The following is a 23979-nucleotide window of genomic DNA, read 5'->3' on the forward strand; positions in this document are numbered from 1 at the left end:
TCATGGACTTCTTATATAAAATTTTAATTTTTACAAGTGATTATGTTATCATATATGTTATTTGGCTTCATCCATGTATACATCTTCCATACTTAATATTAAGTATGTAAATTGTTATAATCATAAGATAATTAACCCATTAGATTAGCTTATTGAAATCGAGCTATTAGATTAAAATATTTAAACCTAAATTAATAATAATTATACATCACCCTTGTAAATGTCTCTACCAATAGGAGATGTCAACAGTGTTTCCGCTTGCTTTTGTCCTCCGTAACGGCATACAATAAATTGGTTCTTTTTCTTAAAAGAAAATGTGTCGGCCTTAATTGGGCCTTAACTGGGCTGGAATGGTAACCAACCTGCTATTGAAACCCGTTACCGGGTCAGCTAATTAGGCCCAAATTGGGCTGGAGTGGTAACAATAGCCACAGTTATTGCAGCCCGCTACCCCTTTATATTCTCAACTCGGGGTCGGCCGAGCATAACCCTTTTCTTCGTCCCCAAGCGACTTCTCTTCTTTCCTTAGGGTTTTCGATCGCCCCTAATTCTCCATTGTCATGGCTGTCGATCAAAAGCCCGGTGCTTCCTCCACCAGCCCGGACGGTTCCAAGCCCGCCTCCAAAGTGACCAAGAAGAAGGACGAGAAGAAAGAAGAAGATCTGGTGACTCCCCATCTCATTTTTCCCATCTGTGCCCTTTCTTTCCGTCGATTTCTTACTGTTCCGACCGCTTGATCTCGTGTTCCGCTGCCAGTCGGACGAGGATTTGGCACTAAAGCAGCAGCTCGAACTCTATGTGGAGCGGGTTCAGGATGCCGAGCAGGGAGTCCAAAAGCTCGCCTTGGAGAGCATGAGGTTCTTTGCCTTCTTCGTCTTGGACTTCCATTCTCTGTCCACGAATATCTTCTCAGAATTAGGGTTTCTAGCGGATCTTTACATGTTCGCGAAGTTGATTTGCATGACAATTCAATTCTCGGTGTTTACAGTTACTTTGCTTTTTATATAGGCAGGAGATTCGAACGGCAACAAGCTCCATGACATCTGTTCCTAAGCCTCTAAAATTTCTCCGGCCACATTATGGGAGTCTAAAATCATTTTTTGAAACAATGCCTGAGTCTGATTTGAAGGTAAAGATTGCTATTTATATAGCTTAATTTAATCCTATTACTGTTAGGTGATTGGATTTATCTTTTCTAATATGTTTTGGAGTAGTCTAGATCTTCTGTTGGCTTGGACTATGACTAGATGATGGATATGGTTTTAGATGTTGAGCATACGCATCAGATGTGTGCCCAGTAGTTACCATAAGCTTGCTCTAATGCATTTACATCTTATAGTTATATAAGAATTTTCTTTTAATCTATGACAACACAACAATCATATATAGAGCTTAACCCTCCTTTCCACACATTGCTAGGGTCCAAGCCAGCAGACAATACAACTATAAGACTAGTCTTGCCTTTTGGACTTGAATGTTGGGAAGCTATGGAATTAACCAAGATGTAAATGCTCACAACTTAAATATTGAGATTGATGACAAGATTGTTAGAAAATATAGAATAAGAAATGTTCTCAATTCTTATTTTGTGTAGTCCTTTAGAGGATGAAATAAGAGAAATTAAGATAAGATGGTAAGAACTTGATTGAAGAAGATCTCACAATGCCTTGAATGAGTTGATTAGGATTACTTATACAGAGATATTAAGAGATCGAAGATTAGTTGAAGCAAATAAAGAGTCCTTTGATGGTTCTTAGTTTAACCAAGGATAGCCTCTCTTCCCCTTCTGTTTTTTTGTGTGTATGTTTTTCTCTTTCATATTTTTTCTCAAAACTTAACAGAATTTGCCATATTCTCTTTGAACCACAGAAATACTTGGCGGACATACTTTCCGTGTTGGCATTGACAATGTCTGCTGAAGGAGAGAGGGTATGTAAAATTCATCTTATAACTACGTATTTTCTTCTCCCAGAAGTTGACATTACAGGATATCTACATAGATTCCTTTCCTGGTATTTGTCTCAGAAATTTGCTGCAAATAATTGCTGTTGCAAGTCCTATAGTGGTTTTCCTTTTGTTATCATACATGTTTGTGAGTTACATATCATATATGTTCTTTGTAAAGTCTTGTTATTCAACAATAGAATGATGCTAAACAGATTGGTGGAAAGATCAAGAGGTATAAGAACCCTATTTACAGCCAGAGTGTTGGATGTGTTTTCATTTATTTTTGCCATCTTAAAATTTTGCCTACTTGTTGTTTTGGCAATGTCTCTTTGCTTTATATAATTTGACAGCACAAAATTCTGTGGTCCTCTGGTGACACTGATGATGCACTAGCATTTTGTAGTTGTGGTAATGTATTGCTTAAGTCAGTGTAACAATTTCCTGTTTGTCCTCTGTAGGAGAGTCTGAAGTACCGATTGCTAGGGTCTGAAGGTGATATTGGTTCGTGGGGACATGAATATGTAAGGTAAGGAACTTAACTTTGGCAAGTATTAGAATGGTCTGAACCCATATTCTGTTTTTTAACTTTTAAAATCTGACGTGTACTTTAAAAATTGATATGTAGTTTTGATAAATATAGTCAATATAACAAACTTATGTTTGTAAAGGTACAACTTTTCAGGAGAATATTAAATTTTTTGAACTTCAGATTATCTTGTCATGGGTTCAGAATGATGGTTTGTTATCATGATGTTTTAAAATTTAGTGAGATATTGGTGTATGCGTGCTTTTATCTTTTGATGCTAATAAGTTATTTATGTTCATCTCAAACTACTGTTTTATTTGGCAGAAATTTGGCTGGTGAAATCTCACAGGAATTTGCAAAGCGGCAGGTCAGTCTCACTCGCTCAACGACTTATCTGACAACTTGGATATTTTGTGATATTTTATGAGTCAATAGGTTGATGATATTTATCATGTTTTTGGTCGCATCTATGCTATACTAGTTTGATTCATAGATTTATTTCTGAATTAAATCTTGTTTGTAGCTTATTTTTATAAGACCATTGGCACATCCATGCAAAGGCCAACTATTTTTTAAGAACTCAGTTTTTTTGCATCATACAAGAGCAAATATTTTCATATTAATTTTTATTAAATCAATTTAGGTTTTGCCCATTTTTACTACAAGTCTGAAATGACATTTCATGCCTCAGTTGTTCTTGGAGATGATATATCACGATAAACAATTAATTTTACTTTTACCCTCTATCATAACTACTCCTAATTGTTCACAAATGGAATCATTCTCATATTTCTAGTAATCTGTATCTCGGCAAAACTAACTTTTCATGTATGAATATCTTTTCCATCATTTAGGTTCATAATAGAGGTTTCACCTGATGATCATTTAACTTTCTTGATTTATCGTCCACTTTAATTATCTTGTATTAACTCCATGAGGAACATGATATTTAATTGTTTATTCAGTACAACAAATAGTCTTAACTGACAAAACTTTTGCCATTGGAAATCTCGTGCATCTGTTTTGAGTACAACGTTGACTCTTTTCCTAAGTTGCACTAATCTATAAAGACTAAGTGTTTCAGACTGTTACCTGAAAATATCTTCTATATTTTATAATCTGACAAAGTTGCTGTTTTCAGTGTTTTAATGATCTGTACTTCTTTTTGCTTGCAATTTACTTTAGTTGTTTTTGAACATGTGGTTGAAATGCGAAGCATTATAAATGCTTATCGTGGAAAGTCAGCTACTCTTGACTACCTAGCTAGCGCTAGTGTGGACTTAGTTTTAGTTTGCTTAGCTGATATTTGTTATCACGTGAACTCATTTACTGGCATATTCCCACTGTTTTAGCCTCTTTTCAGTCAGCTTGTTCTAGCTAGTAAGTGGCTAATTACTTCTCTCTTCTTACACAGTATGATGACTTGCCCTTAGACACCTTGATGGAACTTGTGCAACAAATTGTTGCCTTTCACATGAAGGTATCTGCTATATAATATCTGAACCTTGAGTTATGCTGTTTATTTTTGGTAGTAATTGTGGTAAATGGTGCTAATCTTGTACGTTCTTCTGTTTATTGAGTTATTTTATCTAGTTTTTGAAAAGATGATGATTATTTATTTTTAACTACTGGTACAGCATAATGCTGAGCCGGAAGCTGTAGATCTTCTAATGGAGGTATGCTCACGACTCATTCATTTTTCCCACCTAGTTGTATATTTATATATCTTTCACCCTTCAGGTTGAAGATCTTGAGCTGCTGGTTGAGCATGTGGATGCTACAAATTATAAAAGAGCGTGTTTGTATCTTACCAGTTCTTCTAGGTAAAAAGATTTCCAGTTTTGTTACAAATGCACCATGCACTTATCTTGATATAGTCCATTTGCAAAGACAAAACTAGTCAGTCTTTTTGTTGTTTGTTGAAGTGCTATGACACCACTGTTCTATATACTATTGGTAACTTGGTATGTTGCCACATGATTGACTTGGGATGATATGGATGGCTTGCTAATGTGGGACAAGAGCATCAAGGGGCAATTATTCTAAAATTTATGTATACTGTAGGATTTGATAATATGGCTGACGAAAAAAATTGAGAGAGAGAGAGAGAGAGAGAGAGAGAGAGAGAGAGAGAGAGAGAGAGGAGATGATAACACTCAGGCTTACTCTTGTTCATAGAATCACATTTTAGGGGCTCTCCTCTCACATAAGAAGCACCTCACGCACAGTGATGGAATCGTACCAGAGGGTAGAGACGATGTCTTACATCTCGCACATTATGTGACACCGGTGGATGATATTCCATGGTTCTCCACCGCCTGCGTCCCAACTTCTATTGTTCATTTGATCTTGGCATCACCTAAGCAGCATAGGGGTGTGTGCTGAGGCTTTGTCAGAGTCAAGATTGGATTAAGGGTAGCGTGGAGCTTTGTTGGGGCTGAATTTGGGGGACTTCAAGTGGTTGAACTTAGATTTGGAGCCATGGTTGGGCCCTTTAAGAACTGGGACCTTGGTGAGGGGGAAGAGGGAGCAGGGTGGAACATGGTGAAGGCTGAAGGAATGTGGGACTAGGCCACAACGAACAAGGTGTCTAGGAAAGGAAATGGTGAAGGTTGTGTGTATCGGGTATAACCCTTGTATGATCTAAAAATACTTGGTATAGTTTTGTTTACTTGGTTTTTCTTGCATAGAACAAATTCACTCATTAATTGTTTTTATACGTTTCTGTTTGTAACCATAAAAAATCGCACTGGACTGAACCGAACAGTGTGTATTTTTTGGTTTCCTCTGCTTGGTTGCACAGTCTTGGTATATATGATTTTACCAATCATGGAAATGTTTATGCATAAAATTTTGGATAACCTAAGGTTTCAGGATTGGAGAACCTTAAATCTAATATATCTGTACCATAATATTACAAACTCCATCTTTTTATCTCATAGTCAAAGACTGCTCTGATCAAATACTTGTCCTTCCTAAGAAGTAAAAATGTGAGCATGCTGGCGGAATTTTGTTTCACTATAGCATGAGATGAGAATGGTTGGCTAATTTTGTTAAGCAGCCAAAGCGTGGGTTTAATTTAGCAACCGGGTGTTCTTGAAACTTGTTGGATTTTGTTATTAAACATGTGGGTCATGTTGCAGTTTATGTTTGGCAGGGAGTTGAGTTATCAATCAGACTGACAGTGACTATGGTAATTTGATATCCTCTAGAACATGTTCTATAGCATTCCAGTGTAATTCTCTTTAAAATTTAATAATGAATGGTGATGATTAAATGTTATCTTTTACAAGAATTGTGGTGGTGAATCCTTTAGTAGAAACTTTCGAGTCATGACGTGCTATTTTATGTCAAGAGGTAGGATTTATTCATTCATTAAGATTTTTCGGCTAATGTTTTCTGTGCTGTTTATTTTGCAAATAACAGCATGTAACCTTCATTGGTGAAGATTAGACATAGTTGTGCTTATAATTTAAACTAAAATTATTTTACTTCCATTGGCCTTGGAGGTTTATTTTGATTCTCATTTTCTTCCTGTGACGGATTTATGGATGTTATATGATAAATGATTCTAGTCAAATTGCGATTATTCTTTATCTGAAGACAGCTGTAGTGCTGTACTCTAGCCGTATGATCATTAAGTTATAAAATGTAATTTTATTTTCAAACCATGTAAATCTCGCAGCTATCTCCCAAGCACAGATGATTTATTAGCTTCGGACATAGCCTTTACAATTTATACCAAGTTTGAGGATTATGCAAGTGCTCTGCGGATTGCACTCTTTATCGATAACACCCAAGTATGTATACATTCATGTTGTCGTAAATGTATTTCTTCGCATTAGTTAAGCTGTTGTTAAGTTTAACTCGTGAAATTCTCTTTGTGCAGTATGTGAAGCAGATCTACACATCCACTGAAGATCTTCTACTGAAGAAGCAATTTTCTTATATTATAGCTCGTCATGTAAGCTGTTTGCATCATATCGACTATGATGATATAGTTTTCACTGGTGTAATTAGACTCACCAGAGTTGTATGCCATAATTCATGCATTCTCTTATATGTGATTGTGAATTCACTGTGTCCAAGAGTACAGGCCAATTTCTTTTTTGCTTGATGAATTTTGAAAAATTATGGTTTTTTGCCATATTTCTAATACTTCATTCTGATATTGTGTGCAATATTTGGTCAGATACCACCCTGTTTACTGATCAGCTCTGTTTACTTCAGGGTCTAGTTCTGGAAATTGATGAAGATATAGCTCCTGATGATGATGACAGGGAGGCCTTGCAGGAAATAGTCAACAATGTTAAGCTAAGCGAGGGATATCTTGCGCTTGCTCGGGACATTGAGGTTATGGAACCTAAATCTCCAGAAGACATCTATAAGGTGCTGGTTCTTATACAATTATCTAAACTCCAGTACGCCTTATTTCTTCTCAGATAATATTGGGTATTAATCCAAGTTTGTAGGATGTTTTTTTGTTGTTGTTTCCCCTAATTAGATTGGCATCTGTTTTGATTATCTCATCATGTCAATTTTTTTTCTGATGATAAAGGAATTTTGTTACCGAAGAGATGATTCTTGTTTTTCTTAGGAAGTACTCTCTAATATCCGTAGAAAGTTCTTTCCATGACTTCTTATTGTCCTTCAGTAGAAAATCATGGTTCTTGTAATTTTTTGTTTGTAAATAGAAATATTCACATGTATTTGCTTGATTTTTTTTGGTCCTATGGTTTACACATTGTTTTATTACTTAGGTGCACTTGATTGATGGCCGGGCAAGTGCAAGTTCTAGTCTCGATTCAGCAAGACAGAACTTGGCAGCTACCTTTGTTAATGCATTTGTAAATGCCGGATTTGGACAGGTAAATGAAAGAATTTTTTAAGAAATTTCTTGTGGTAAAATCTTCTATAAGTTGTTTATACTTGGATATTTCTTATTATTCTCAGGATAAATTGATGACTGTCACATCAGAATCCTCCAGTGGATCTTCAGGTAATTGGCTATTCAAGAACAAGGAACATGGAAAGGCCAGTGCAGCAGCAAGCTTGGTATTGTTATTCCCATTTGTTTTATTTGATATAAATAAATAGTGGTATATTAGAATGTGATTATGCTCTTCTTTGTTATAGGGGATGATTCTGTTGTGGGATGTTGACTCCGGACTTTCACAAATTGATAAATATTTGCATAGTAATGATAACCATGTGGTCGCTGGTGCTCTGTTAGGTATTGGTATTGTTAGCTGTGGTGTGAAGAATGACTGTGACCCTGTAAGTTGTATCTCATTTAAGATTAATAAGATAGCCAGTGACATCCTCTGCTAACTTTCATATTTTCTTGAATTCATTAGACTATTACTATGTAGATATGAGATTATGTGGTATGGTTCTTCTTGCAGGCATTGGCACTTCTAATTGACTATATTAACAAAGATGACACCATCATCCGCATTGGTGCCATACTGGGCCTTGGAATTGCATATGCTGGATCTCTAAAGGATGAGGTGGAGATCCAGGAGCTATTTGTCTGCTTTTAAATGCTAACCATGTTCTTAATTACATTCTGACATAATAATGTTGTGCCAGCTTAGAATTCGCCTATCACTTATCTTGGGAGATCCAAAAACACCTCTTGAAGTTCTTGTATTTTCTGCTATCACCCTGGGGCTCGTATATGTTGGTTCTTGTAATGAAGAGATTGCTCAGTCCATCATTTTGGCATTGATGGAACGTTCTGACGCTGAACTAGGGGAACCTCTGACTCGCCTGCTTCCTGTAGCTCTTGGACTTCTGTATCTTGGAAAGCAGGTAATTTGAAAAAAAAAAAAAATCAAAATTGCTTTCCATGCTTTTTATTAGTTTTCTGTTGTTGATAATTAATCTTCTCTACCATCACTCTATGGTGTTTCAGTGGATAATTGTGTTATATAGCTTCATTATTCTACTGTAAGTAGTATGTAGGATGGATGTCTCTGATCAGTTCAGGTGAGGGGCATCTTGTTTAATGGACTCAACTCCCTTTTTTGCTTTTGTCAAGAAATTTACTTATCCACGTTATCATTGTAGATATAGATGTACTTGTTTGGTTTGCTTCAAGGATGCCAGAAATTTGATACTGCAATTATTGGCACTTGTTCAGCTCCTGGGTAGAAGTATTAAAGGCTTGATCCTTTAGTTGCTATCTTTTAGAAGATTGGCTTAGAACTTCTCCAGTGGCTTGAAGTTAAAATAAAAAAAAAAGTTTGCCCAACAGATGGATTTTGGTCTTGCAGAATTTGGATATCGATTTCAAGTTAAATTTTAGGTCATCAGATATATGTTTTTCCCTATTCTTGTTGAATTCAGATGTTGATGAATTGATATTATATCATTTGTGTAGGAGTTTAGTTTTTCTTATGTACTCCTGGAATTTTGGTCTAACAGGATAATGTTGAGGCTACTGCAGAGGTTTCAAAAACATTTAATGACAAAATCAGGAAATATGCTGATATCACTCTACTGTCTTTGGCATATGCTGGAACCGGGAATGTTCTGAAGGTGTCTATTTGTAACTGTGCATTGTCCCTTCTAATTTAGGTGTGAAATGATTAAAACACTTTTGTTCTGCAGGTCCAGAAGCTTCTGGGGTACTGCGCTCAGCATCTTGAGAAGGGTGAGAACTATCAGGGACCCGCTGTCCTTGGGATTGCACTTATTGCAATGGCTGAGGAACTGGGCCTTGATATGGCGATTCGATCATTGGAGCACCTTTTGCAGTATGGAGAGCAGAACATTAGACGAGCAGTGCCCCTGGCTCTTGGTATCCTTTGTATTTCTAATCCAAAGGTACACTTATCCCTATTACCTAGGATTACTGTGCTTGACAGTTACATACAGTATTTTGTTTGTTAATTAAATGCATAAGGGAGCAACTTATAGGGAAAAGTTAACAATCTTGCTAGTTCCAAGTTTTAATCAGGATAATGAAATTCCCTACAGCAGTCAGTTCTATACAAGTAAATATACTGCTAATTACCCTCAAAAAATAAGTTGCTGAAGATGGTGCTATATTGATTGTTGACCTGTATATGGTTATATGGAGTAGGAAAAATCTACAGCTTAAAAGAAAAATCTAATTCAGCTGTTTTCTTGAACTCAAAATGTTGCTCTCCTCATCTTTGATCAGGTCAATGTCATGGATACACTTAGCAGACTGAGTCATGATACCGATGGTGATGTATCAATGGTATGCCCACCTTAAATCTCTCTCTCTCTCTCTCTCTCTCTCTCTCTCTTCCCACCCTAACAAAGGGAAAAAATGTGGGAGAATCAATTTTGCTAGATATCTGACTGTGACCTTTGATCTGCAGGCAGCAATTATCTCATTGGGATTGATAGGTGCAGGCACAAATAATGCTCGGATAGCCAGCATGCTCCGCAACCTTTCAAGTTATTACTATAAAGAAGCTGGCCATCTCTTCTGTGTAGGTTATTGTAGACTTGTGTTTGTCTGATTCCAGCAACTTCCTCGGATCACATTTAGGTTGAAATTTATCTTTGCAGGTGAGGATTGCTCAAGGTCTTGTGCATTTGGGGAAGGGTTTACTAACACTTTCCCCTTACCACTCTGATCGGTTTTTATTGTCCCCGTAAGTTCATTTGCAGCCTGTCATCCATACCTTTTCTTTTCTTGTCATCCATATTTAGTGTGTCCATATTATCCTCATAATTTCCTATGCAGGACTGCGCTTGCTGGACTTGTTACTGTTTTGCATGCATGCTTGGACATGAAATCTACCATCCTTGGAAAGTATCATTATATGCTCTACATTCTCGTCTTAGCGATGCAGGTGTGACTTGTCAATCTTAAATTCTTGGCCTATGTTCTCAGTGTTATCACAAAGTTGGTCAGTGTTTTGACGGTCCCTGTTTTAACTCTTGCAGCCAAGGATGCTCATGACGGTGGATGAAAATCTAAAACCTATTTCTGTTCCTGTACGGGTTGGTCAGGCTGTCGACGTGGTGGGCCAGGCAGGTCGGCCAAAGACCATTACAGGATTTCAGACACATTCTACTCCTGTCTTGCTTGCTGCAGGGGACAGAGCTGAACTGGCTACCGATAAGTATGATTTGATTTTGACGATCCTCAATATCTTTCTCGACTTTCCACTTAACTGTCACGGACTAACTTGGATCTCGTCTTTTTTATTATTGTGCAGATACATTCCGCTGTCATCAGTGCTGGAAGGTTTTGTAATCTTGAAAGAAAACCCAGATTCTCATGATGATCGTTAGAATACCTTGCAACTTTTTTTGTCATTGGAGTTGAATGATCGCGAGGAACATTGGGCCCAGTTGCTGTATTCTCTTACTGTGAGGTTATTTACTTGAGTCTTGAATCGCGACGTACAAAAGGGCCGTGAATTTGGACGTGGGACGTTGGTTACTTGTCATGCTCGTACTTCTTCATGTTACGATACACTGCTGGCTAGCAGTTCCAATTTATCCTATGTCGGATGTTGTCTACGGCCTTCAGCTTCCCAAGCTTCGTTAGTGAAACATCAAATTATTTATTCGATTGCCAAAACTTGGTTTTCGTTGATAGTTTTCACTATGGGCATCTTCTCCATGACAGTTGCATTGTATTGTTGTTTGGTGCCATGTATTTTTTATACTCCTCGCCCATTTTAGTAGACGATAGTAATGTTTCCTTCACTGATGTCTAGAAGCTGATACGGTGTTGGTTGAAGTGGCTGAAGAGTCGTCCAACAGGCGAAATTGGATCTGATTCAGCCTGGTTTGGCGTTCGGCAAACAAAGATGGTGCCATGACCACTCGTACTCAGCACATTTGCTTGTGTTCGATAGGAGTCGGTCTAATAAGGGCACACAAACATCCCCAAAATCAAAATCCTTTTCGACCAACAATCCCGTGAGCATAAATGTCCACCGTCGGATCAGGACGAGGCTGCTCGACCCCATCTTCGGACGGTATAGATATCAACCTGCTTCCATTACCACTTCTACGGCCCGCCCACCGACGACATCAGTCGAGATAACGCTAGGTAGAGCTGTTCGTTCTCGGACGGGTTAAGTCGAGGTCGAAGTCGGGGGTGGACAGCGGAGACCGTTAACTAACCCCTCGCTGCAAAGAAAACCCCAACCCCACCAAAATTCGAAGCCGAAAACATTATAGGAGGCGTCCTCTCGCACCACCAAACCCCAACCCTTCTCCTTACCCCTCGACCGGCCATGGCCGACGGCGAGCAATGCCGCGAGGAGCAGTACGCCAAGCTCGAAGATCTCAGGATAAGCCTCGATCGAGGCGGAGCAGGAGACGAGGAAGGAGGAGATGGCGAAGGCGAAGGCGAACATGGCGGCGGCTTTGGCTTCTCCCTTTGCTTCTGGATTTATCTTTCCGGCTCTGCTCGTCCTTCTTCCATCATTCTTAAGCAGGTATCCGGTTCTTCCTGTCGCATCTCTTGATCCTGGAAAAGGAAGTCTCTGTATTGCTTGTTCTTGCTGTTTGCCTGTTTCTTCCCTTTTTCTCCGCGATTACTTATTCGAATCCCGTGAGTATTGGTGCGGGTACTTTTAGTTTGTTTTGCGTTGCTGCTTGTGTTGGAGTCGTCGTGCGAGTGCTTCAGCTGTTGGTTGACTTGCAAGGGTCGTTTCTTTCTTGTGTGGGATAAAAGGGGGGAGCCCGAAATTCCTTTTCCTTACTCTCTGTGGTTTATGTTTGAAGTGGATGCTGATAAATGGAATGAATTTGTTCGTTTATTCATTTAACCTTTTCCGCCAAGTTTGATTGTTTGGGGATAAATGGCAGGGAATGTGTTTCTTTGGGTACCCGAGTCTGACTGCTCTTGCCCTTGAATATTAATTAATTCTTATATTAGATAGTTAATTGTTACTTCCACATGATAAAGATTTCTTAGTCTTGCTTATCAAGTTTGGAAGAATTCACTACTGTTACCTTGCAGAACTGGCGTTTGATCCGTTGTTTCTTGGTTTTGACTTGCAAAATGTTCTGCTTCTCTTTTTCACACTTCTTGATGGATGTAAATGTCTGAATTTGATTCTTTCTCAAATCAGTATTTGGTTTAAAACGATGTGTTAGTTTGATCTCACTTGAGGCAAACGAGAATTTATGCATTGGAAGTTTTCTCAGCATATATTTTCTTCTTTGTGTGTTGCTGTTGCTTCATCCTTTTTTGGCAATGCAGGTGTAGCAGTAACTGAATAACTCTTTTTTTGTTATGTAATGTTCTTGGCACCTTTTTTTGCATTTACATAATTAATAAGACTTGAGCATGAAGTTTGAGGGTACAACTTTGTAACAGTGGCTAGTGTGAATGTTATGTCTTCAGGAATATCCTTTTGCTCTTGAAATCCTCTATTTTGGTGTTTAGTTGGACAGTGTTGTAAATTTCTCTTCCTTAATAATACAGAAGACTTCAGAAAGTGAAGATGAAGCTCCCTTTCTTGTTCTAAATGAGGAAAATAAACTGATTCTACTTCCTTTGATATTAATACACAAAGAAGCTCCTTCTTCTGAGAATCCATTTCCCTGGACTGACATGTTTCACACAGCTGCTGAGATGGACTGCCCATTGGAGAAATGGTTTCATGTTGGATGTCAGGTATGTGGTTTTTATAAATTATTTACAAGATTGATGTGTTTTCGAAGCTACAAAAAGTGTATCTTTTTGCAATTTCCTACATTTGTCATCTACTATTCTGAATAATTTTGAGACTTTTTGCTTATTTTCCATTTTTATTCCTCTGTTTCCTAATATAGATGGAGTATCTTATCTGATAAGGACCATAGAACATGGCAGTTGATCTTGATAATTTTTAAACTAGTTGCTTCTACATTTAGATATTTAGGATTTGGTTGAAGCAAAATCATCTTATTTTCACCTTTACCTCCGCCAAAAAAATATTAAAGGTTCTAGCATGTGGTTGTCATATCACATCTAGATTATAAATTTTGTACCTCAATGATAAATGAGGCATATGGTCAGCTGTATGAATGTCAGCATCAGAGAAGCATACTACATTTTTACTATTGATCTTATTCATAATTTGTAACAGAACTAGCAGGACATGGGCTGCAGTTGTCAAAATTATTATATCATTATTTGGTTCAATGATTTCATTCATGGCCACAAGACCACTGCCAGCTAGCTACCAGAAAGGCTGGTATCTTTGTGTCTTTCCTTGATGGAACTTGCAGAACAGGGGGAAAAAAAAGGAAGATGACCCAAAGGATCTTGATGTTAAGAAAGAGAAGCCAATTCTTTCTCAGGCATCAATTTTCCCCTCTTCTGATGTCTCTTGTCCCCTCTGCGTCCTTCCCCCCAAAGAGAAGTGGCAGCAGCAGATACATCTGCAAGTTGCACTCTCCAAGATCTGGACGAATTGATCCCATGTCAATTGTGGGAAAAAAGAACTGAAATAACAATTCTCATGAAGCATGAATGAAACTTCCCAATTTGCTTCTTGTTCCCTTGATGGAACGAGAAGTTTTGGCTCAAACAAGGAACCCTAATTTGGTTACAATCTTGCTTACATCAGGTACCTGGGTCACATAGAAGTACTCTCTTGTGAATCGACCATACAGATGATTAATCTTATACTTAATAGGTAAGAATGACTTTTATCTAATTTCTTGCTTGATTAGAATTATAGCTTCGTATGCCTCTCATGGATTTGAGTCCGTGACATAGGGGGTGGGAATTCATCAACTGTGATTCAGTACAATTAGTTTTTATTGACCAAGTTATGTCATTGGAATGTAACGTCCGTGTAAAGATTGTCTTGATTATGTTTGTTGTTGTTATTTCTTATTTGCCAATGTTTCACTTTCACATTTTGCCAAGGAGGTGACATAGTTCTGCAAGTTATATCAATTGCAGTGAGAAGAGTCAGGCTTATGGTTGATGGGCTGATGTTTTAAATTCCACATAACCTTTTTCCCGTTTATTTCTTTCTTCCTCTATCCATTTCCCCTTATTAAATGCAACATATCCATTGCAATTTTGGATGAGTAATTGCTTTTAATTTGAAGAAATCATTCATGAATATCTCTTATCTTCTATATATATTTGTTGGATGCTTTAAGTAACTTTCAGAAAACTTTGGGATTATTTGTTGGCATATTATAATTAGTAATTCTTATTTTAAAGGGAGGACAGTTTTGCATTCTTATAATCTTCTTTGATATAATGTTTTTAAGGATCATCTTCTTAGCTTTCATCCTTTAGGTGTTGGCTGAATCTTTGGAACCATGGGCATAAAAGGACTACAACAACTTCTTATATTTAACATTTTAACATTCCATAAGAAAAGTCAAATTTTTGTTATTTCAAAATAATTAGACTTAATCTTCATACTTCTTTGATTATAATCCTTAATTTGATTGCTGGAGATGGACTAGGGCAATTGTCCACAGCAGCACATCTAGTGGTTCAAGCTTATGAGTTTATTTTCTTTGCTTGATTTGTTTTATGTAATTGTTCAAAAATTACTTTTCATATAAGTGCACAACTTGTTGTTATTGTTTTGCGAATAAAGCACATGGAACTTTCTTTTTGAATTATCATCTCTTGTTTGATGCGAGACAGTGACGATTCTGCATAATTTAATGAAAATTTTCTTGGCATGCTGATTTTCAGGTAGCTGAAAATTATATGCGTCTTCATGTTGATGGAAAACTGGTTGGAGAGAAGTCTTTGTTTGTCTTATCCAGCAAGCACTGTCAAGATGATATGAAGAAGATTATACTAGTTGGAAACGATGGGAACCTTGGTGGTTACATCTATCATGTTCAGGTTTTGCCTATATCTGCATCAGTATCAGAGCATTTTGTTAAGGTGCTTACTTGCTTTTAAGATGCCTAAATTCAGCTACCTCTTATAATCACCTAGCATATATAACCAAGTATGTTAACCTGACAACAGAATCCTCCAGCAAAGTTGTCTCTTGATAATTCATGCATTTTGGATGGTGTTGAAGAAGGAGGTGATGGTGTCTGGAGCATTGTTGGTGGCAAGGTCAGAGCTCTCATCTTATGAGCAAAGCTGCAATAAATATTACATTGCATGATGTATGTGAGTTTGGAAGTGATAATCCATGAACATTTCAATTAATTAAAAAATAGATCATGAAAAAAGTATGGCAAAAAATATATTTTGAGAGAAATATGTAAATCGCTTGTCATGACCCGACTTGATAGGATAACTGATATCTTATCACCCATCACCCATCATACCCTTATAAGTTAATGTTACTGTTAGCTTACTTTCGATGTGAGACGGACTAAATTGGAGGTGTTACTATATTATCATGATTTGACTTGTTGGTCCAAAATGCTTAGGCTAAAATAAACAGTAGCATACTCATTAGACCGTTATAAGTCAATCTAAATCTTAGTCTACTTTTGATGTGGAACTAAACGTTATATTGCTATTTAACATTGATATATATATTATTTAGTTACAATGGACATCTCACAATGGGAATAGTAGTTTGGATTAAGAAATCATTATATTTTAGCAATCAATTGTTCAGTGTACAGTTCTTGAAAGTTTAAAGCTTGAACTCCATATGTTGTGGATTGGCAATCTGTCACTTAGCTCTTTGATTTTGAATGCATGAAGAGGAAGATTCTTTTATTGTAGCATTAAGAGTATCTAAGACTATTATCTCCCACCGTTGGGAGTCATTAACTACTGAATTCCTTGTGATTCAGAAAAAAAAAAAAAACTTGAAACTTGAACTATGATCTTCAGTTATCCAGTAATCTCCATTAACATGCGAAATATACACAAAACGAACATCAGCATGCTTATTCTTGCTCTTGTATGCTTGTCATACGAAGTATATTTATAATATGCTTGTCCTTTGTCATCCACAACATTTGTTCTCAATTTCCATATTTTTATCTTGCCTGATCATAGTTCCTATCCTGTGCGATAGTCTTTCATAGAACCTAGGTGGTAGCCATACTGCCAGAGTGTTGCAAGCGAAAAACTCATCTGAAGATCTTCGGAGAAGTATGCCCAAAATTTCCATCAAGTATCTTAAAGTATCCCATCTTTTTAGTTACTTCTTTAAATCAATCAATACTTTTATTAGTATATAACATGTAACCGAGAAGTTTCTGACAGTAGTTGTATCCAGCATGACCATAATAATAGTATGACAAGAAATTTGAAGTAAAATGTTATTATCTCAGATTCTAAACTGACATCACAAGTGATGGGAAATTGTTTATGTTTCAACCTTTTCAAAAACTTATTGCATGTTTTTCTGAGACTAATAGTTTGATTAATGTAGGCATCTTGCCGCAGGAACTTCTCTTTGGAAGTTGTGCTATTAGATGCTTTTGGTAGATCAGTCCATAGGGAGATGGAGGTAAATTTTGCTTCCTACAGGTTTTTTCTTAGAACCAGCATCTGCATGATTTTCTTTTTATGTATCTTGTTTGTGATGATTGCTTATTCCTGCTTTCAGGTAGTTGCTTCACTTTTATATGCCGACAGTGGAACTCCTGTTGAAAAAACTCGAGATGATGCCGAAGCACCATTGCTAACAAGTTGTGATGGACTTGAATACCCTTCTACTGATAGGCCAGTCATGCTTCTCCGTGGCCGTGCCACATATAAGCTTAAAATATCTCAGGTAACTCTTAAAGTAACTTGAGTTTTTTCTATTAATGTTTATAAAAAAAGAGGGGAAAAGATAAAGAAAAAGGAGGCTGTTCCAGTAATTTCTGGTTGTAGATATTTTACCTTGCCTGAATGTGGATGACTTTAAGAATTATCTGGTACTTGAGTTGGTCTCTGACATTGTTGAGTGCTAGTTTTTAATGCTGGTGTTCAGTGTATAACTGTATGGTACTAGAAGTCCTTAGATCTTTTAGCTATTAGTTTTATAGCTACATCATAATAGTAGGTTCTATATATGCTTGCTTCTCTTGTCTCTAGATGCAAAGTTGACTACTGAGGCTGACTTTCTTTTTCCTTTTTATGCTTCTTGTTTCAGCTATCATCGAAATGTGACAATCGGCTTTTCCGTGTTTGTTTCCACCCATTGCATGGTCAGAGATATCCATTTCTTGAAGCATACTCTTGTCCGATACGCTGTATCTCAAGGAACCGCAGTAACCGGACATTGGGGATTGGGAAAAGGTCACTTTCAACAACAGTTCTTCTCGATGAAATTCATTTGCTAAAGGCCAGTGATGGGTTGCAAGCAATTCGTGATGTGTATGGGAATGGTCAACTAAAAGCATCAAACCAGTCTGACTTGAAATGCAGTCCACAGTCGAAACATTTTAAAGTTGAGGATAACAGGTCAACAACAGAAGTTGTTGCTAATGGGAGCTCAGAACAGGTAATTCTTGTTTGATTGTCAACATGTATATATGTGGAATTCCTTTCTGTATTTTGCATAGCGCTAACTCAGTTTTTTTGACATGTTTGCATTCTGTGAAAAGAGGAAAAACCAAGAAATGAGAATAAACAACTTTGAAGGAACAGACAGTGGACCATCAGATTCTGAGAGCACTGATCTTAAAGATCTGGACTCCAGATGGAGCCAAAACTCTGTTGTCTCGGATGTCGCAATATTTCGGTACTGTTTGGAGAGTACTTTTGAGCGATCAATGATACTTAAGCAGTTAATAGCTTCAGCAAGCAATGAAGATATTGCAAATTTTGCAGAGCAGGTTTGCCTGTACAGTGGATGCTCTCATCACCGGTGATCTTTTAAAATTAATTCCTTGTCTATAGTTTTAATTTATGAATTATATAATTAATATATTTGAAGAACTACTTTTTGTGTAATTTTATCTTTGCTTGATATTGACAGAAATCAAATATTGGTTTCAAAGCATTTGGTCCAAGAAGGAGATGATACTTGGAACTCCATCTCTCGGAAGAACCAACGAGCTCTCTGGATGGATGCAATTTCTGAGATCAATAACAAATTCATGATGGTTGCCAATTCTGCAAGTAGGCCCTTGTCCGGACAGGTTGCCTTTTTTCCCATCTTCCAACCTTTTAAATGTTGGTCCTCAAGAAATAGAGCTCTTGACACAGCGCAGAAATTATTCAGGACCTTGAAATCTTGCGTGGAATCGCTGGATGTGGTGATGATCTGGGCAGGGAAGAATTTGACAGGATGTGGTACTGGTTGTATCCTGTAGCTTTTGCTTTGTCCAAGGACCGAATAAACAGAATATGGAAATGCCTATCACCGAAATGGATAGAAGGTTTCATTACAAAGGAGGAAGGAGAATCTGCGCTTAAAGGTCCTGGAGGCCTACAAAAGGCAGGAACTTTTGTGCTTCGATTTCCAACCTCTCGCAGCTGGCCTCACCCTGATGCTGGCAGTCTAATTGTTGCTTATGTTGGCACTGATTGCATCATTCACCATAGGCTTCTTTCACTTGATCATAGGTGATTCTATTCAGCCTTTGGTTTTATACGTATTCATTCTTATATTGTTGCAAAACATCTTGGTCTTTGATCAGTGGCTAATCTCTTTCAAGTTCTAATTGTTGCAGGGATCGAGACTCAAGATTACTGCAAGACTTGCTGTTGGAAGAACCTGAATTATCCCAGTTGGGAAGGTAAGTATACGCAACATTTCAAATTCAATGAGGAAGTATAATGCTTTATTAGGAACATTGCCCACCGTAGTGTTTTGAACAGGGTTGTGCGACAAAACAGCAGTTCTTGTGCAAGCTGAGGTCTGGAAATTATGGCATGAACATCCGTGACGATGGATCAGTTGACGATTGGGCACCCCTATGAGATCTGCAGCGTGCCTTAATGTAGTGGTGCCCTGCACAGTTGTAAAGATGTTGTATATGAACAAGAGTTGCATCCTGTTCTGTACACCTAACGTTCTCAAGTTTCGCAAACTCTTTTATGTTGGCGAATTTTACCAACATCAAGAGTTTAATTTCATCAGGTAATTTGATCATCCGCACTATAATGAGATGGGAGTGTTCCAAACATTTGTGAGCTGTGTGTGACCAAAGTTGTTGTAAATGTAGAGCCTTTCTCTCATGTTTATTCTCGTACTGCTTGCCATAATACTATCTAGTGATAGCTTTTATGTCATGATGTGCTTCTAGCCTCTCTATTAGTGGTGTCCTAACCCAGTAATAATTTTGTGCCGTGATACTAAGGGTGATCACGGTTCCCAAATTGTTCGTCAAATTTGGAACCAGAATTGAGGTGATTTCCATTTTAAATGTAATATGAAATTTATTTATGTTTTATTTTTATTTTTATATTTAGTTGGTTTAGAACTTTGAGCTAAATGATATGTGATAATATAATTTTATGAGCAATGCTATTTCTATTATAATATCATTTATTAAGATCTAACTCAAAATGATAGATACTTAATCCATATAAGTTTAAATGATCTGATGTGCTTATTAAGCCCAAGCAAATAATGTAACGCTAAAACTGAGGTGATGCTGCAATAGGTTTATGACGGTATTTATCACGCAAAGAGGTTTATAACCATCCATCTCGTCACCTCCACCGCCACTGCTTTTCACACTCTTTGCGGCATACCCCACCTACCCGCTTGCCTTGTGAATAGGTATCTAGATGGAGCCCTTTTCCTGAATCCAATAATTAGGAAGGTAGGAAATTGGGTAAAAGAAAAAATTAAAATAGAATCATCGGGCGGGAAGAGCGTCTCCTTTTTCGACTAAGCACCACTGTCCTCCGCGACACACCAAATATGTAACAGCAACAGAGGAGGTTACCCACTCTTCTGGATCTCTTCTCACCGTCGCCTGCGTTTCCCCTTCCGATCTCGAGTTGGAAGTCTCTCACGACTCGGCGATGGCGCCGATGTGTTCTTGGGCGATCAGTCGGTGGGGAAGACCAACATCATCGCCCCGATCTATGTACGACAAATTATCAGGTCGATCGGCTACTATCGTTTTCTTCAGTGATTTGTTTTGCTGGTTATCAGTGTCGGGATTCTTTAATTGTGTGTTGATCTGTTTGTTTAGGGTTTCTCTCATGTGGTGATGGTAATGTTGGGTAACGGCGCGCTTAGATTGATCCGAATAGGATTCGTTTAGTTGTCATCGATTGTTGGAGGCGAGTATTTTGTGGGGTTTCCCTTCTTCGATGTAAACAGATGAGTTTCGACAACTTTGGTGGGAATATGCAGCTTTGATAGCTTCACATTAAGCAGGTAGGCTTCGTTGTCCGGGGACGATGTAGCGGTAGTAGTTTCTTGGGTCCCAACTAGGTTAGGTATTGTTGTTATCGATGGGACTCTACTTGGAATTGTTACTTCAAATCATGTATACAAAGATGTTAATGTCGATGTCTGATCCACTGAGCTGATAGTGGTTTTGCTGTTGTCTAGGACCTATGTCCCTGTATCTTCTTGCTTGGTAGGGGTATGAACATTGACTGCTTCTCATGTTGGAGTTGGTAGCATTGTGGTGTTGGCAATATTTATGTGGTTAGGTAAAACAGAGAATGTTTCCGAGTTCTGAGGGAGTTAACTTGGGAATCCTTTGGACAAAGTAGATAATGGCTGCTGTCAGAAGATATAAATGCTGCTGTAGGAGCACTTATTTTAGATATGAGTTGCCTAAAGTTGGTATTTTACTTGATTGGAGGCAGCATTCATTGGGTTTAGGTAGTTCTTGACACTAAAATGGACTTCACATTAGTAGTTTAGTACTGATGAGTTTGCATTATGTGTTAGAAGGCATCCCAAGTTGTTTACTATAGACAAAGGCAGCCAGAGAAGGTCATGAATTCATTAAGATGTTGGCATAACTGAGAACTGATACCATGCAAATGATTTATTATTGTTGGTTGACTAGATTAATTGTTATGTCTCAATAATTGTTACTTGTCACTTGATGAGCCTCCTACTAAGTTGGCTCAGGTATTTCAGCCACTTCATTCCATGCAAGCTATTTGAGTTGGCTACTGTAGCCACGATAGTTGTGACTGTGATTACAGTCACATCTGAGAACGTGAAATGTTAAAAGATGACAAGGAAGAAGAGGTGGGACATTTAGCATCTTCAAGAAAGAAGACAAGTATTTATTGGAATTTTGAAGAGGAAGTGCAGGGTTCTACCCAGTCTTTTAAGGTGGATTTGACTATAGGAACCATATTTTGCTTGTAGTTGTGCAACTTAGCATTTGCTCTCTCTCTCTCTCTCTCTCCCTCTTTTAACCATGTTGAAGTTTCTTCATAATTATACTAATTTGGCTTAACAGAATTGTTGACAAGTAAAGCTTGAATATATAGGACATGGTTGATATTTTGATTCTATTTTAGTACATTTCATGGCAAAGGTTAACTGTTGCTGTCACTCACACACAGACACATACAGTAGACCACAGCAGAGGAAATGGCCCAATGAACGACACAAGATTTGGGCTACAGCAAGCAGGATTTGAACTCTGGGGAAAAAGAACAGGCAGACTAGGAGGGAGAAGTTTCTTCCAACTTATGATCTTTTGACCTGATTGCAGTTCAGATTATACATCCTATTAGCATAACTGTTTTTATATTTAAAAAATTATATTAAAAATTTTATAATTCTAAAAGTAAAATAAATAATTTTGTTTGTCCTAACGTCTAACTGTATTAACAAAAAAATATAATACGTGATATCATGCGTTAGATCAGTATTAAAGTGATAGACAAAAAGATAATTTCAATGTTCCTTTTGTTTCGAACGACGGGCGGCTTAGTGAGTATATCGCCGATCATGGAGAGGAGTTGTATGGGGTTGGACGATCGAAGATGGCTTTCGTGGAGGAGGTGATGGTGAGGCTGACAAAGATAAAGGCTCCCATGAAGAGGGGGAGACCTAGAGCCTTGCCACTTGGTGTATCGAGAGCAACCACCACTAGGATGCTCAATGTTGTGTCATCTATTTGTCGACATTGTGGCGTTTAGATTCCGATGTTGAGGAACACAATGGCTCTGGGTCTCCCCCTCTTCTTGGGGGCCTTCGTTTTTTATATTTCAACTCGCATGAGAAACCATCAAGCACCAATCATACGATCGTGTTCACACAACGCATCGTCGTATGCGAGAGCGTTCACCACTTGCAACACTCTAGTGTTGCTTGCCACTTGCCTCGGGGGATTAGAGAGAGCGAGAAGCAAAAAGAGGGCAAGGGAACTAGAGCTTGAGAGGGGGATAAGGGAAAGGGAATAAGGTATCATCTCCTTCTTTCTTCCCTCTTTTTGGTTATGTGAGAATTGACTCAAAATTGAAGTCATACTTGGGCTCAATCGACTAGACCAATTCCTCGTTGAACTAGTCCAACTTGTATGATAAACTGTCATGTGCCTTTTGCCATAGTTGTGTTCCTCATCGTTGGTCTAGTGAAGGTTCTTCATCGTGATAGCTTTGGGTCTCCCCCTTTTTATGGGAGCATTTGTTTTCATTGGCCTCTTTGTCACCTTGTTAACGAATGTCATTTTCGGTCATCCAACCCCATCTATCTTCTCTTTAAGATGATGACATACTTATCAAGCTGCTTATTGTTGAAAACGAAAGGGATGTTGAAATTATCCTTTTGCCCATCACTTTTGCATCGATCTAACATGTGGTATCATGTGTTATATTCTTTGACGTCATTATGACAAATGAGTTTATTTATTTTTAAAATTATAAAAATTTTAATAAAAAAAATTGAAGTAAAAAAAAATGATGTTAATAAGATTCAGAAATAATCTATAATTAGTCCGTCTGGACAGCGTGGAGTTTCAAATAAACTGGTAGACATTTGGAGCCGCAAGGTTTGAAAGCCATGTGTGGCACGAAGGTTGTGAATTTAAGGCAAGTGTTTTAATACATTAGGGGTGCGATGATCCAAGCATTTTACCTATAAGAAGATTAGTTCCTGATAAGTTGGCTGTGCATAGGCCTCTCAGTTAATTTCCCACAACTTGCAGACGCACCAACCTCCCCCTTCCTTTCTGTCCCTCCAAAGGTACGCAAGTACACAAGTACCACAGCAATAGTACTCCAGCATGAGCACTGTTGGTTTGTCTAAGTTCTAAGTCGCAACATGATCAGGCTATACGATCCTTTCAGAACAGTTGACTGGATCGGCACACAGAGGAATTTACTCGAGTATCCTTCACCCCTTTTATTATCCAACCATTGCTTTCCTATATCTACTGGAGTAGCTCTCTTTTAATGTTGGAAGCGGCAAGGATTCCTCTAATAATCTACCAGTTCAAGTTCAACGTTTTATTAAACCTTGTTCTTTTTTCACTTAGGAAAAGGTCACTTTGTAAGGAGCTACGATCGGAGACTCCACATTCTGTCAAGCAGGTATTGTTCTGCCTCTCTTTTTCATTCATAATGCTTACATCTTGAAGCGTTTAAATGAACCTGATCTGTTGTGTGTGATAACGAATGGGATTTTTCAGTTGATATCTTCTCGCAGTGACCACAGAATGAATGTATTCGAAGCTTTTTTGCT

General features: G+C 37.9%; 2 protein-coding genes across 5 annotated transcripts; both read left to right on the plus strand.

The window, feature by feature from the left end:
* The first annotated feature begins 483 nt into the window (after window positions 1-483).
* Window positions 484-11069, plus strand: LOC103972188 (26S proteasome non-ATPase regulatory subunit 2 homolog A). The gene is made up of 25 exons (XM_009386424.3): window positions 484-665; window positions 757-857; window positions 1009-1129; window positions 1870-1929; window positions 2406-2473; window positions 2798-2840; window positions 3888-3953; window positions 4111-4149; window positions 4214-4296; window positions 6159-6273; window positions 6363-6437; window positions 6704-6862; window positions 7234-7341; window positions 7427-7528; window positions 7610-7750; window positions 7879-7983; window positions 8066-8287; window positions 8903-9016; window positions 9089-9304; window positions 9645-9704; window positions 9829-9942; window positions 10022-10107; window positions 10200-10308; window positions 10403-10581; window positions 10678-11069. Exons 1-25 carry the CDS (start codon window positions 561-563, stop codon window positions 10751-10753), a joined length of 2667 nt encoding a protein of 888 aa, XP_009384699.2. The 5' UTR covers window positions 484-560; the 3' UTR covers window positions 10754-11069.
* Window positions 11070-11498: 429 nt separating this feature from the next.
* LOC135626833 (SH2 domain-containing protein A-like) lies at window positions 11499-19595 on the plus strand. 4 transcript variants are annotated; one of them, XM_065132501.1, is made up of 12 exons: window positions 11499-11913; window positions 12909-13100; window positions 15138-15335; window positions 15423-15515; window positions 16801-16878; window positions 16978-17145; window positions 17509-17859; window positions 17963-18225; window positions 18337-18499; window positions 18583-18926; window positions 19034-19099; window positions 19182-19595. In XM_065132501.1, exons 1-12 carry the CDS (start codon window positions 11710-11712, stop codon window positions 19216-19218), a joined length of 2157 nt encoding a protein of 718 aa, XP_064988573.1. In that variant the 5' UTR covers window positions 11499-11709; the 3' UTR covers window positions 19219-19595. The 4 variants fall into 4 exon arrangements, with proteins under 4 accessions (XP_064988573.1, XP_064988571.1, XP_064988572.1 ...); XM_065132499.1 differs by having other exon boundaries at window positions 11563-11913; window positions 19170-19455; XM_065132500.1 differs by having other exon boundaries at window positions 11563-11913; window positions 12912-13100; window positions 19170-19455.
* Window positions 19596-23979: the final 4384 nt, after the last annotated feature.

Source organism: Musa acuminata, chromosome BXJ2-11 (assembly GCF_036884655.1).
Source record: "Musa acuminata AAA Group cultivar baxijiao chromosome BXJ2-11, Cavendish_Baxijiao_AAA, whole genome shotgun sequence".
Classification (NCBI taxonomy): domain Eukaryota; kingdom Viridiplantae; phylum Streptophyta; class Magnoliopsida; order Zingiberales; family Musaceae; genus Musa; species Musa acuminata.